This window comes from Eleutherodactylus coqui, chromosome 2 (assembly GCF_035609145.1).
Source record: "Eleutherodactylus coqui strain aEleCoq1 chromosome 2, aEleCoq1.hap1, whole genome shotgun sequence".
NCBI classification, from domain to species: Eukaryota; Metazoa; Chordata; class Amphibia; order Anura; family Eleutherodactylidae; genus Eleutherodactylus; species Eleutherodactylus coqui.
This window is the reverse complement of record NC_089838.1, coordinates 22,407,038-22,422,046: the sequence shown is the minus strand read 5'-3', so window position 1 is coordinate 22,422,046 and position 15,009 is coordinate 22,407,038. Positions and strand designations below refer to the sequence as shown.

Sequence of the window (15,009 nt, the reverse complement as noted above, 5' to 3'; positions counted from 1 at the left end):
CCTCTTGCATTATCAGGGAGGGCCGTGTAGCAAGCCTAGTATTCTGCCAATAGTTCACTGTCCTGCACTTCCTTGCCCAGGCTTTCCATGCTGCATTGCACACTCCCTGGTCCAATCAGCAGGAAGGTAGTTTCTGAATACCCACCCCTCTGCTTACCCAGGATGATTTAGTCAGTCATTCAGAGACATTCTGACAATCCTAGTGACAGCCACTTCAAAGTGAGTTACACTGGTAATAGCAGCAACATTTTTAATGCAAGTGTATTACCGAAATGATGAAACTAACACAAGATACCCTGTTACACCCAAAAATAAGACCGGGTCTTATATTAATTTTTGCTTCAAAATATATAACTTCTTTACATATATAGGTGCCTGGACATTATTTTCATTGATTGTTTTAACTGTACCAAGGGCTTAATTTTGGAATAGGGCTTATAGTTCAAGCATCCTCAAAAATTCTGAAAAATGAATCTGCATCCTCAACAATCCTGAAAAACATGATAGGGCTTATTATCATGTAGGCTTTATTTTCAGGAAACAAAGTAGTAGATGAGGAGAAGTTGCATGAAAAGTTAGTGCCCCTTTAGACAAGAAATCAGATAAGACCTTTATGACAAAAACTTATGTGAAAAAACATTCTGGCTTGTAAAGGGGATTGTCACCAAATCATAACTTATCGCATATTCAGAGAAATGTCTGATCGCGAAGTCCCAACCACTAAAGATGTCCACCAATCAATAGACCAGTGGTCCCATGCCCTCTGAATGGAGTGAGACGCCCATCTAAGACCTAGAGCTTTGTATGAGTGTCTCCCATTCTGGTGGACCAGAGCCATTTTTGCATTGCAAGGACAGCGATTCTTCTGAATGGCAGTCATGTAAAGCTAGAATCTCCCTGTAGTAGATGCTGCAAGAAAAGGTCAGGCTGGTCACAGCTTTGACCGGAAAAATCAGCCATTTGCAGGGGGTTCTGGGAACAGGACCTGGGGCGATCAGTCGATTACCTGGGAGGCCAAATTTTGAATGAGTTATTTCTGGTGAGACATCTACTTTAAAGGCATGCTCAATCTGTCAGAGTAATTCATGGCCAAAATCTGAGGTTGACCTTTGGAATTCTGCTGAGGGCTTGCATGCACAAGTGAATTTAGCCCCATTTAATGGGGCAAATCGGCCTGCAGCCACCTGATGTAGATTCCATGTGGAAACCACAACAAAAACTAAATTGTCAATTCTTTCTTTTTTTTTTTTCCTTATTCAATGTGATGTAAAAATGAAACGGACTTCAACACGGAATTTGGCACAGAATCTGCTCAATGAAACTCTGTCCATGGGTGGTTTCCCCCCACATATTGTAATCGATACGGAAGAGTAATACTCTAAGCATGCATCTCTGTTCTGTTCGATGCGAGTGGCACCCACGAATCTTGGGTGAATCTAGCCTTAGAATTATCAGTGCCAGGACCATGTTATCAATGGTGGTTCACCATCTTCATGATCATCGCAAAGAGTGAAACATCTTCTCTCCTTGACCTCAATTCACCCCGACCGTTTTTTTCCTTCTCTTTTTCAGCTGAGGTTATTTCTTATCAGTTAAATGTCTTCTTCGATACAATCAGACTTTGCATCAGATCATCATATGACTACTCCACCGCCTTCCTCCAGAAATTACCGCTCAGCTGGTTTAGCTCAGAAGACATACATATCGGGGCAGTTTTAGGATGATCTGTGTAACTTACATCAGTTTGGATGAAACCCTTATATATGTCCTGCACCAAAGTGTCAGCCATTAGAGCTGTCCAGTTTCTGGGCCTGACCTAAAGATGTCTTGCTGACAATAGATGATAAATACTGCCATCTATTCTACTGGTAAGTATAGACGTTCCTATGACAAGGACTAGTTGTCCAGTATGGTGCAAACCCAAACTTTATTCTAATCCACCCTATAAAGCGGACCATACACCTTAAAGGTGTAGCGTAGCTCCAAGTCCCCTTGTGGAACACCAAGCGTCAAGATATCCATCTCTCTCCCAATCAGGTCACCATGGCCTTGTAAGGCCGAGCGGGTCGGATTCCTCATGTGGGAGCCCTGCAGTGGTTTCTGGCTGTGAGCCTGGCCGGTGATCTGGCATACCTCCATTTACTGTGGTTTTTTTGGATTACCCACGCCATCGCTTAGCATATGGGCTGCGGGTCGGACGGCCTCTACTGACATCAATGGAGGCCGTCCGCAGCAAAATAGAGCACGCTGCGATTTGTATCCGCAAGTGTGAATGAAAAAGCGTAAGTGTATGGTTTCAATGACCGCATTTTATCACGGATTGTCCGTGCGGATGGAGATTACGAAATCTGCAATACAAATCCGCCCGTGTGAGCCCGGCCTAAAGGCTGTGGATCTCCATACAGACAAAGGCGGATCTCTGCTGATTGCAAGGTAGCACCTGGATTTGTTAACCCTTTCCAATCCACTGTCTGACGTCTAAAGACATTATGATTTAAGGCTGTACAGCTCTGATGTTGGAAGACAATTGTCGGGGTTCTCTTACTATATATTGCCAGCCTCTCTGCTGTTGGAGCCTATCCAACGTGTCACCTCATGCAGTGCTGGATTTAGCCAGCAGATAGCGCTGTTGTATAACGACAGAAAAAGAGTAAGCTCCCTAGGAAAACCAGGATACAAACTGGATTGGAAAGGGTTAAATGAAATAATGGCAGCTCCAGTTGCCAGCCATTACTGGACACCCACCTGTGTTTGTGGTGGAGATCCACTGCATATACGGAGGCCAACAACCATCTCAAAATGAAATACATATAATTTACTGTAAAACATTTTATTGTTTCGGGTTTAAATATATATTTAACAATCAAAAAAAAATTAAATAGTTTTTAGCATTAAAAGAGCCACCTAAGAACATCTTTGGTCCATACTCCATGCGTTGGATAGTGTGTCAGGAAGAGGCAGACCATAAAATCATCAACTCTCTGCAGATAGAATGTTTGGATGCTCCTCCCAAAACGCGTCATTGATGATATCGCAGTGCAGGACGACCGGCTGATTCCGCACCCGACACACCTCCACTTCCTTCTCCTCTGCCTCGTGCGGTAACTTTATTACCTTCTTACTAATCTCATTGACCTGCAGATTGAGAAGTTTGAGAAAGGACAAAATTAATGGAGCCTTTAGTAAAAAAAAAAAAAAAAAAAGTTTTTATTTAGCCATTACTCAATTGTGTTAAAGGTCGGTGACAATCAATATGGCCAACATTACGGCTCCAGAGAGTGGGCACATAGATTCTCCGGTAAGGCTGTATTCACACGTCGCTGATTTGCTGCAGATCTGCAGCAGGTTTCACCCTTTAAATTAAATTCAAATTGAAGGAATGAAATCTGTTGCGGATCTGCACTAAAATCTGCAGCAAATCAGCGACGTGTGAATGCACTCTAAGGCCACGGTCACACGGCGCGGATTCAGGACGGAAATGTCACGGTTTGGCCGCAGCGAAAAACTGCGACATTTACGACGGGAGAACCGCTGCTTCAAAACCCGCAACGGGTCGGCACCCACTGTGTATAGAGTGGGCTTGTCTCCTAGGCCTGTTTTAAACAAAGTGCGCCGCTGGAGGCCATACATGTACGTCCTTTGCCATAAAAATATGCAGCGAGTCCTAATCCCTTGACTGCCAGAATGGCATTGCAGACTGATATATTCTTGCTGTAAAACAAATACTGGGATGCTTGACAGACTCCTAAATGCCAGTGTGAACAGAGCCCGAGAGTAGATATAACATTTACCACAAGCGAACAGTGCATTTGGAGGACCCAGCCTTCCACACACTTCTGTACCACAACCTTACCTTATTCCATAGAATGACGGACCCTTTTCTGTACATTACTGGCTCGTTGTTGTAGTTGATATTGAACTCAGAAAACAATATTTCATTCTTATCTCCGGAAAGTGTGCCCTGTGGGGAATATAAGCCACCATGAACATGAGAGGCTGCTGCATGCAATAGATGCAATCATTTAAAGCGAATGCATGCAGCACTGGGTCATATACAAAGGACAGAGGCCTCATCTCCCATACACCACCTAAACATAGAAGTCAGACAGCTAGGCTGGTATTACATGGCGACTACCTGCTTCACACGCATTCAGCAGTATCTAAAGGCAATGTAATGCTCTACAGCCATGTTCACATCTGTAGCGGACTAGGCTCTAAGTCATCGCTGCCGTTATAATTGGAGGCCACAATGCAGATGTGAATGGAGCTTTGGTGTAACAAGCTTTCTTCTGCAATCATAAGTTTATGACATTGTTACCCCTGGCAAGCAAATATTCGGCTTCCACCTCTTACAGCTCTCTGAAAATATCAAAGCTGCACTGTGATTGGCTGCTATGGCCAACAAAACTAGTTTATGTAAGGCCTCCCTCACACAGGGCGTTTTATACAGCGTTTAGCGCTGCCTTTTCAGCCCAGCGCTAAACGCTGTACAACACTCCCCTTCATTTCAATGGGGCTGCTCACACAGGGCTGAAAACGCAGCGCCTTCCAACACTGCGCTTTGACAGCGATGCAAGTTCTATTTTTGGGCGTTTTCAGCCCTGCGTCGCCCATTGACGTGAATGGGCAGTGGTTTCAGCACTGCTGAAAACGCGGCAACACTTGGTGCTGCGTTTTTGGCAGCGTTAACCGCTCGCCGATTTTCGGGGTGAGGGCTTGCAATATAAGCCCTACCCCGAAAATCAGTCCTAGGCTAGAGGGAAAAAAAAGAAAGTAATACTACCTGATTGGCTGAGACAGTCAATGAATGGCTGTGATTGGGCATCGGGCAAGCGCCGACAACCAATCACAGCACTCTATTGCTGGAGGCGGGGTTCTCAAACCTGGCCTATGGCAACAGACTTGTGAGTGCAGAGGAAGCCCGGATCAGCGGCAGAGACCAGCGGCCGTGACCCGGACCGCAGCGGCTAGGTGAGTATTGTTTTGGGTTTTTTTTCTTTTCAGCATCCTTGGCTGCGTTTTCAGCCGAGCTGAAAACGCAGCCAAAACGCTGGCATAGAGTATGCCATCGCTGCTGAAACGGGGCGGAATCTGCAGTAAACGCAGCGTTGAAAAACGCTGCGTTTCTGCAAACACCCTGTGTGAGGGAGGCCTAAGACAGTTTTGATAAATCAGATCTATCACTCTCAGGGCTCCTTCACACAGGTGATTGCAGTTTCGCTGCGAGAAAATCACGGCAAAATTGCGTCTTTTTTTCCGGCGATTTTTGAGGGTTAGTGATGCGGTTTTCATAGCAGATCTGATGCGGATTTGAACCCTTCAAGGCTTAAAATATGCACTATAAATCCTCAAGATAGCTCATCCATAGTTGAACATCGGGTATCCACTACTTGGCACTTGGGGTCAGAGACGAAAGCATCATAGAGGGCATCGCTCCCATTGCAATCCATGAAGCTGAAGCCTCATATTACACTTCCGGCTCGAACAAGGGGGCAGACACAGGAGTGTAAGAGGAGGCAGCGCTCCCATTGATTTCAGAAGTTTCTGCCTCTGACTCCGATAAAGACGTCTGGCCTTGCTGCATTGACAGCGGGTTGGACGATCAGCTGTTTGCTAGGTAGGGATCCTGAGCGGTGGGTCCCCGCGGTCAACTACTGATGACCTACCCTCAGGATAAGTCATCAATAGGATTTTCCTGGAAAAAACCTTTAAATAATAGATTATAAGCAATATATTTTGTAACTATTAGGAAATTTTGATCTCTTACCTTTAGCCGGTCCTGAGCCTGTGCTGGGGTCAGCCCGCTCTTCTGTACCAGAGCCCAAAATACTGTGTTGTACAAGTTGTTGATGTGACCTACAGAAGTAGAACAAAAGGAATCAATCTCGACAGAAGTGCCGTCTAACGGAGCAAAACGGGGCTAATAAATCACTTACAGCGACCCACTGGTCCCAAAAAAACCCAAAAGGTGGCTGCACCGCTTCTCTGTTTACCGGATAGACTACACACACATGCATCGCCAATACACAATCCACTAGACGCTGCTCTGATTGGTCATCGCTACTCACATGAGCAGCGCTAGCCAATCAAGCAGCATGTACTGTCTTAGACTACCAATACACCTCAAGTGCTCAGAGAAGCAGAGAGTCCATTTTGGTTTCTGCAACACAGGAGTCACTTCGAGTATGGACTTTAACCCCTTAATGATACAGCAATTTTTTTTTCCCTCTCTGCTTTCAAAAAAAATCAGAACTTCATTATTTTTTCCACTGACATGGCCATCTGAGGGCTGTTTTTTTTTTGTGTGGGACAAATAGTATTTTTCAATGGTACCACTTAATGTACCATGTAATGTAATAGAAAAAAGATCCCTCAATTTTGCCATTTAGGAATGGGGGGGGGGGGGGTCTTATTTTTAATATGCACAGCAAAAATGGCATGTTAATTGTATTCTGGGGTCAATATAATTGCATATCTGCACCCATAATACACTTCTCGGAATCGGGCCTTATGGAAATCAGAGCCTGTAACAGCTTAAGTGTGCATTCACACATATCGGAAATGATGCGGATCTTCCAAAGCGGAAGTTTCCAAAAAAATATGTGCAGCATTTCCACATAAATAAGTGTCAAAATAAAAATGGTTCGGACCTTGACCGGTATACAGCTGTGGATCCGCAGCTGACTTGACTCATACTGAGCCCTCACTGCAGCACACATCCCTCACCCGGCAAGTGCTACTAAGCGCTGCCAGTCAGGTGACCTGGTAGTGGGCATTGTAGCCCCGCAGTATGATGTATGTTGTTGCAGATCAGGTCACTGGATATATCATGTAACCGCTGCATTCTAAACTCCAGGCATCATAGCATCCAGGATGTGAGCGCCGATACCAGGAGAATGAGTGGTGATGCTACATCCCATGACAACATCATCAACAAACACTGGGAGGACAGCGGGACTACAGCGGTGGATAGCAGCGACAGGCAAGTACAGCCAATTTTGTTATTTTAACAAGAGAGAATATTGTCCGGTAACAGACAACCCCTTTAGGGGCTAAATGAATTATCAAGTGCCATGAATCCTCCTATCCAGGACATGGTTGTAGAACCCCTCTTAAGCTCTTCTGATAGGCTGTCACGTGTCTCAGCAATCACTAGGTGACACAGTAAAGAATGGAGCCCAGTTCTCCTTGCACTGGACCCTTACAGTCCGCTTGTCTCCAGCTGAGGTAGTCCTTCAGGTTCTGCTCGCTGGGATACAGCACAACTCTTCCATCGAACCCTGGAGGATAAAGGATCGGCTGCTCCGGGAAGAACTCATTCCAGTAGAAGACGTAGCTGGAGGCGAACTGTGAAACCACGTGCGTCATAAACTTGCTTGCAAATGGAAAGGAGAAAAAAAAAAAGGGAGATCAGTTGTAACAATTCTGAGCCGACGGCCGCTTGGAGTCAATATACAGTAATATAATGGATGGATTTAGTCCAGAGTGTCGCATTACACAATGTAGGAGTCATTATACAGTGAGCTTCCCCTTAATAGAACAGCTCAAACTATCTTACTTAAAACTCTGAATTTTTTACAATATATCCAGCTCTTAGACCTGCACCCATCTCTTGTCGTGGTCCCCCTGCCCCCGCCGTAGGGGGTGGCCAGATTCCGAAAAGAGCCGAGTGGACTGCACCAAGTTGTTTCCTTGCAGTAACCATCTGGTCCTCAACAAACAGGGATGCTGCACCACTTCTCTGCCTACCTGATGCACACTGTGTATTACCATGGTATGTATCATAAGTCTAAGACACTACACCTGCTTTGATTGGCCAGTGCTGCCCCCATAAGCAATGCTGGCCAGTCACAGTAAGATGCAGGGTCTTAGACTACTGATGCATACTAATGCACAATGTGCATCAGGTAGAGAAGCGGTGCAACTATCTTTGTTTGTCCAGGCCCGGAGGAACGCTTTAATTCCCATAAAAGTTGATAGGAGTTAGGCAAAAAGCGCTACACCGCTTCCGTAGCCTCCATTGACTGCCATGGGAACTATGGAAAGAAAAAAAGCATAGCTGTGCCTAGCCGTTTTTGCCTCATAAAATAATGTTGCAATCGAAGCCATAAGGTGATTAAAATATCATTAGAACCTTTCATTAATTTATGACCAAGTAGGGATCCAAATTCTAAGATCTGCACAATCCTGAGAATGGTTGGTGAGCTGGTGTAGTGCTGCGCCCTCCCTTGGCGTCTAGTCACCTGCTGTATCGTGGGAACTGAAGCAAGATCCCATTCAAATGGATCAGACTAGCTGCAGTTCCTTGCACAATCAGGCGATCGGGAGCGCTGCTGCGCAGGAAAACCTAGAAGGGGGCACAGAACTACACCAGTGCCACATCCTTTTCATTCTCACGATGGGTGGAGTAACAGAGATAAACCCCCCCAGTGAGCACAAGGATTGGAAAACCCCTTTAAAACACTGATGGCATACTGCTATGGAGGTGCTATAAATGTGAAAGCAACATAACCCCTCGGCTCCTGCAGGGGTCGGACCACCACAGAACTTTGAAGATATACCCTGGCCATATACCACCAATGTTTTACTGAGACATCAAAGGGCATATAGGCACCATAGAGGGAAGGTTCCTGGATCGGCCTTTCCCTTTGGCAAGAGTGAAGAGCCACTAAGAGAGGCTCCTGCTGTGGAGAACCCCGCTTAGTCATGTATTACATGACTGTGAATTGATCTGACTCAGTGCAGTATAAAGACCCTTTCATACGGGACAGTAGTTCAGATTATCGCTGTATTGTGGAAACCTGAATGGCAATCATCATAAATGCTTGCAGCGACTGAACCATAATTCATTCACTTCTCGTGTGTCATTCAGTTTCTACCGGCATATAAACTGAACGGCCATTGGCCCGTGTAAACAGGTAGTCATTCATCTATGAGTGACTGCCTGTTTACTATGAGTGGAGGCGGGCGGCCGGAACGATCCCCAGCCCCGCTCTGCCTCCATTCACTGAGCAATGGTCTCTCCTGTGTGCAAGCACAAGAGCGATTATTGCTGGAACGACTATTGCGCGCTCCTGCGTCTGACAACTATCCAGTGTAAAGGACCCCAATATTGCATTTCCCCTACAGCATGTTTACCCTGCAGATAACGGCTGATCACCAGGAGTTTTAGCGCATCAATTTATATAAAGAGAGTATATGATAGAAGGTAGCAGAGTCAGACGCTCGCTCACCTAGCTCGTCTCTTATACCAGTTTGATTTCCGGTGGAAGACAAAACTATATTCATCACTCTGCCCGTATGCCAGGCAGATGTCTTTTATTTCCTCCATCACACTCTTGGCGCAGTGGTTCATGAGCAGCAAGGCTCGGGCATCATTGGGTTTGGTGAAGTTGTGCTGGTCCGAGAATCTGTTTGAAGAAAGATAGAATGGCGCAAGGATGAGAAAATGTCAAGAATGGAAGAAATATGCAAAGAAGCAGAAAACACCTAACCTAGCAGAGAGGAAAGAAATCCAAGATGATGCTCCAGGCCACAGCTTCCATGTTCTCATCAGAATGGGAAGAATGGATACATGCAAGACACAAGAGTACAATGGCGCTATATGTAAAGACGGACCGGTTGCAACAATGTAAGCGATCAATCAATGGAGCTGCTCACCTGGTAACAGCAATAGAGGTTCTCCTCGCGGTGTGGTTGCTACCTGCTGCGCTCGCTAAATCCCACAAAACATGTCTGCCAATCAGATAGAGGGCACAGAGGATGAACTGGCGCACATTATGGACAGGCAAGTATAAACCTTTACTAGGATGGATACAGGAATCAACGTGTTTCAAGACCGCACCGGTCCCTTTCTCAGGCGATCACGAGATCGGTGAGTTTTCCGATGAAGGGTCCAGTGCATTCCTAAAACGCATTGATTCCGGTCTCCATCCATAATAGAGAACGTTTATACTTGCCTGCCTGCGATGTGCGCCAGTTCATCCTCCGTGTCCTCTATCCGGTAAGAATGAATACATGCAGTTCTATACGAAGTGGGAGACGGTGATGGAGAACAGAGAGGTGCATGGGAGACACGCGAGGGCCTCAAGTATACGGCATTGGAGAGATGGAATTAAAGGGTCTGTAAGGAGAAGATACTGTATGCCTCCAATTGTAAACACCCCACAGCGCTTGGTAGAGCATTTATGGACATGTGGGCACATACCTCTCGTTCTGTTCATAGAAGTATCAATAAAAAGGTCAGAAATGGTAATTGGCAAAGGATGATATTTATTATATATTACACATACACACATGCAAATATACATCCACACACCCAACTCACATGGTGTAAACAAGAGGGAACCAAATGATTAGGTTCAGTAACCCCCCTGTACACCTATGGGCCAGGAAAGCCTTGACAATCCACTTAGGGATCTCTCAATCCCCCACCGGCTTCATTATCCAACCTTGGAGAGACATAAGATCCTGCGGGCCTCGGTACTGCTGAACTATAGATTCAGGATACGCTCAGGGGATATTGTAGAGATCCAGAAGAGTTTTAAAGTAAAGCGATTACAGATATCAACTTACTCAGATGGGGTGGAGGTGAAATCGCCAGTGTCCCACCAGCCCCCCCAATCCTGGATAGCTGGCGGATATTGGCAGTAACTCCCGGACCCTTAGAGTATTAATCCTTATGCAGCTTTAATCGGTCCATTAGAAAGAAGTACAGCAGCACATGGTAAACAACAGAAAGTGGCAAAGCATTTCGGTGATACAAGTTCCCTCTTCCTCAAGCCTAACATAGATATTTACATCTGTGAGGTTTTTAAATAAAGTGGGTATTTTACATCTAGGTTTTATATTGGCGCTATGTGGGAGATTGTACTCCGGCGTACAAGCTCATTGTGCACACCGGAAGCCCAAAGCAATCATGGAGCCAGCCCACCGATCTCTATTAGTATCTCAACTAGGGGCATAATTAGTAGAGATGAGCGAGTATACTCACTAAGGCACATTACTCGAGCGAGTAGTGCCTTAGCCGAGTATCTCCCCGCTCGTCTCTAAAGATTCGGGGGGCCGGCGGTGGGTGGGGAGAGCGGGGAGGAACGGAGGGGAGATCTCTCTCTCCCCCCCGCAACTCACCTGTCACCCGCCCCGGCCCCCTAATCTTTAGAGATGAGCGAGTATACTCGCTCATCTCTAATAATTAGTAGTATTTAGGCGCCATCTAGTGGCACTTTTTATATAAAACAATAGGATTTGACTGTAAACATAGAATCAAAGTCTTCTTGATGTCAACCAAGGTCCTATGTCATAAAACAGGACATGATATGCACTCTACCATAATTTCATACTAGGTGATATGCCCATGTGTTGTATACACACACACTAATATATATATATTTGTATACAGATTTTCTTTTGGACAGCTTCCATAACAGTGCGGTGCTGGACTCGTTTTTGTGTCCCACTTTGTATATTCCTGGACTGATATTCATAAAATCGCCATGCAACACGCGGGTATATCACCGTGTCTGCGACGTAAACCTCTGACCAGAGGTTCCAACGTAGATGTGTGACCGGCCTTAGATATATAAAATTGAACAATATACAAACAAGTAGTAACGCAATTAGAAGGAGAGAACAAAACCAGAACAATACGTTAGGAGATGCGTGACACACTGTGTAATGCCACTGGAAAAACATACCATCTGGAACTCTCTTGACTAATTAGTCATTTAAACAGGCGTGTCGAATGCTCACCATGCGCAAATGAACATTCCTTGTGGGCGCAAAAAGTACAGTAAAATACGATGATACTCAAAAAAAAAAGCCTCGTTCATCCCACAAAAATACTGCGCTTATGTTCGCACAAAAACCGCTGCGCCCATGTGTGTGCAAATACACATACGCTCCTGTGAAGGGGCCTACGGAGATCATTAGGAGGCTCAACAACAAAATTGTACTTCACTCACAGTAATATAGCCTCACTTAATGGCGGCCGCCGTGGGAGGTGAAGCTGCAGTGAAGTACAAAGGGGACTTGAAGGAGTTTTGCAGGTTATTTTCACCGATGACCTAAGCTCGGAATAGGTCATCACTACTCGATGTGTTGGGGTCTGACGCTCGGACCCTGGCTGATCAGCTGTTTGGGCACCAGTTGTCACCGGTAAAATATGGGGTACACAGCGGAAGCCGATCGCTCTGATCCCTGAGTAGTCGCCAGCGCTGGTAATTGCAGGTGTAGCTCTCATTGATTTTTCTGGAGTTGTGCCTGCAATTACTAGCACTGGCCACTACACGGTGGTCAGAGCAATGTATCATGTATGTCTTGCTAGTGCCAACGAGCACCCCAAGAAGTTGATCAGTGGGGGGGGGGGGGGGGGGGGGGTGTCTCACACAACAGATCATCAGTGCAACATTAAAAAAAAGACATAAAACCCCTTTAAGTGGAGTTATGATGAATACATAACTATCTTCCTTGCAGATTACGGGGGGGTGCTGGAAAAAAAACATCATAATTCCTGTAATTCTTCTTTAGTAGTCATCACAGAGCATCACCACCACATAGGATGTACACACGTGTGTCTGACAAGTCACATGACCTCACCTGTGGAAGTTCCTTCCGTCCACCCTCACCACCACCCAGCAGTTCTGTAAACACGTGTCTTGCACCTCAAAGTCTCTCACGTACTCGAACTTGCTTTTCGCCATCCCCCTCCTCAGCTGGATATGAGCATGGAAGCTCAAACCCTTCAGTATACACAAACCACGTGTCAGCATTACCGGAAGCGGAAGCTCTAAAAGCCGTCTCTATGGTAACAGGTACACAAGCGTCTAGCGTACTCTATGGTTTGGAGGACGGAAGAGGCTTAGAGTGGAGTTACTGCAAGGAGCTATGACGTCAGAAGGTCAGGTGACTTTCTCCAGTCACCTGACTCTCAGAGGCGGGCTGTGAAGCAGACCATTGTTTGTAGAGCTGTAGAGTAGCTGTAACCTGTAGCAGGAGGCTCAAAGCGAGCAGCTGCACTGTCAGTTGAAACCCTGGGGGCTGTGGGATACCTCTAGGGGTGCACTGGAGGCGGGAAATAAAAGTTATGGTTCTCAGAATACACCATGAAAGCATAGCATTGCAGCAATGCAAAAAGTGCCCCCCCGTAATCGTACTGACTCAGAGCACAAAGGGCACCTGGTATTTATGTTGGATGGTAAATTGCGCACATTCTAAATCTTGAAGAAGGCAGATATGCCGTGTTTTAACATTGTTGGCACTGTACAACAGGCGTGGCGGAGATGGCAGAGTGCTTGATCCCATTGAAGTCACTTGTATGGTAGCGCAGCCACTTGACAGAACTTTGGGACATTGAGGACACAATGTCAGGACCAGTGGGGATCCAAGCAGTGGGACCCCCTCCGAACAATGTTACCCTGTATCCTGTGGAAAAGGGATCATTGCTGGGATACAAAAAACCCATCCCTTAACTCTAAGGCTAGGTTCCCACGGGGCGGATTCTCGCCGGAAATCCCGCGGTTTGGCCGCAGCAAAAACCGTGAAATATCCGGGAGAACTGCCGCAGAAAAACCCGCGGCGGCTTTAAAGCGGCCCGGCTGCTTGCTCTTCCGCTGCGGCCGGCGCTCCCATAGAGGAGTGCGCGGCCGCAGCGGTAAGAAAAAAAGAATGGACATGCTGCGGTCGGCAAAGCCGCGCCGCAGCCGCGGTTTCTGCCAGATTAACCGCTGCGAATTGGCCGTCCCATGTGGACGAGATTTCTGAGAAATCTCGTCCACGTGGCTGGCTAATCCCGGGATTAGCGGCCGCAGGCGGACTCGCTGCGGTGAAATTCCACACGGAATTTCCGCGGCAAATCCGCCCTGTGTGAACCCAGCCTAAGAGAAGAATGGAAAAAAAAAACAGAATAGGGTCACTATTAGTAAGTAGGGCCATATTATCCTTTGTAGATACTAGTATCTTGGGGTGTTGGTAAAGTTCATTTGGGGGTAGAGAGGGAGCCATGAGCCGAGATGCGTTGCAGCTGGAAGAAGTCATCATAGCGGTATGGGCTCAAAAAGAAGCAAACCATGATTAGGATTAACGATCACAGCACCTGTTATCCCTGGAACTAAAGTTGGGGTTGGAATAAGTTATCCCATATCTACAGTAATTTTTGGCGCGGTGAGTATAATAGAGCAGCGGCACGCCCGTGTGATCTCAGCTCCATTTTTGGGGGGACAGATCAGACCCGTGTTCTCAATGTTGGTGGGAGTCTCACCCACTGAGCCGCTAACTATCCCAGGGCTAGGGGATAGAATCTTCCAACTGGACTACCCCTTTATTGTACTGTAATTACTATTCATGTAGAGGCTGAAATCACACCTGCAGTTTTTCATCTACTGCAATTTTGCAAAGTCTGTGTTTTGTGCGAATTTTGCTGTTTGTCACTCTGCTACTTTGCAAGGGGTGAAATCTGCAGACATTGACATACTGTAGATTAAAAGAAGAAAAAGCAAAAACAGTCTGCAGGTCAAATATGCAGAAAGACACAGCCAGATTTTGATGGGGTTTTTATCTTTCCAAGAGAACTTGGTTTCTATGGGGAGTATTTAGGAGCATATATATATATATATATATATATATATATATATGTTTTTCTTGGAGACAGTGACCCCAATAAAAACAAAGCCCCACAATTCTGGGGTTTTGTATTTTCTCTTCCGATGAAACTTAATATAAGTGTGTTTTGATAGGTCGACTTTTACACAAGTGGTAGCACCAAAAATGGTTTAGGCAACTAAATTGTGCGCAGGCCGCAGCACCCATGCAGTTTGTCAGTTAGTGCAGACCATGTTGTGTTTAGCTGGCATACATTCTAGGGAATATCTTGCAGGATTTTTTTGCTGTGCAGATTTTAACTGGAATATTACACCTGCTGTAGGTTAGAAATCCACAATTCCACAAAATGTCCTTATGTCCGCAGTAGAAAGCTTTGCCGCTGCAGAATTTACTCTTGCGGTTTTGAGGGAT

At 46.0% G+C, this 15,009-nt stretch overlaps 1 protein-coding gene across 1 annotated transcript; it reads right to left on the bottom strand.

Annotated features, from left to right (window-relative positions):
• Window positions 1-2,814: 2,814 nt before the first annotated feature.
• On the bottom strand, window positions 2,815-13,028 carry THG1L (tRNA-histidine guanylyltransferase 1 like). Its single transcript, XM_066590474.1, has 6 exons — window positions 12,598-13,028; window positions 9,234-9,410; window positions 7,206-7,375; window positions 5,768-5,856; window positions 3,854-3,961; window positions 2,815-3,135 (listed from the first exon to the last, which is right to left on the bottom strand). Exons 1-6 carry the CDS (start codon window positions 12,768-12,770, stop codon window positions 2,974-2,976), a joined length of 879 nt encoding a protein of 292 aa, XP_066446571.1. The 5' UTR covers window positions 12,771-13,028; the 3' UTR covers window positions 2,815-2,973.
• Window positions 13,029-15,009: the final 1,981 nt, after the last annotated feature.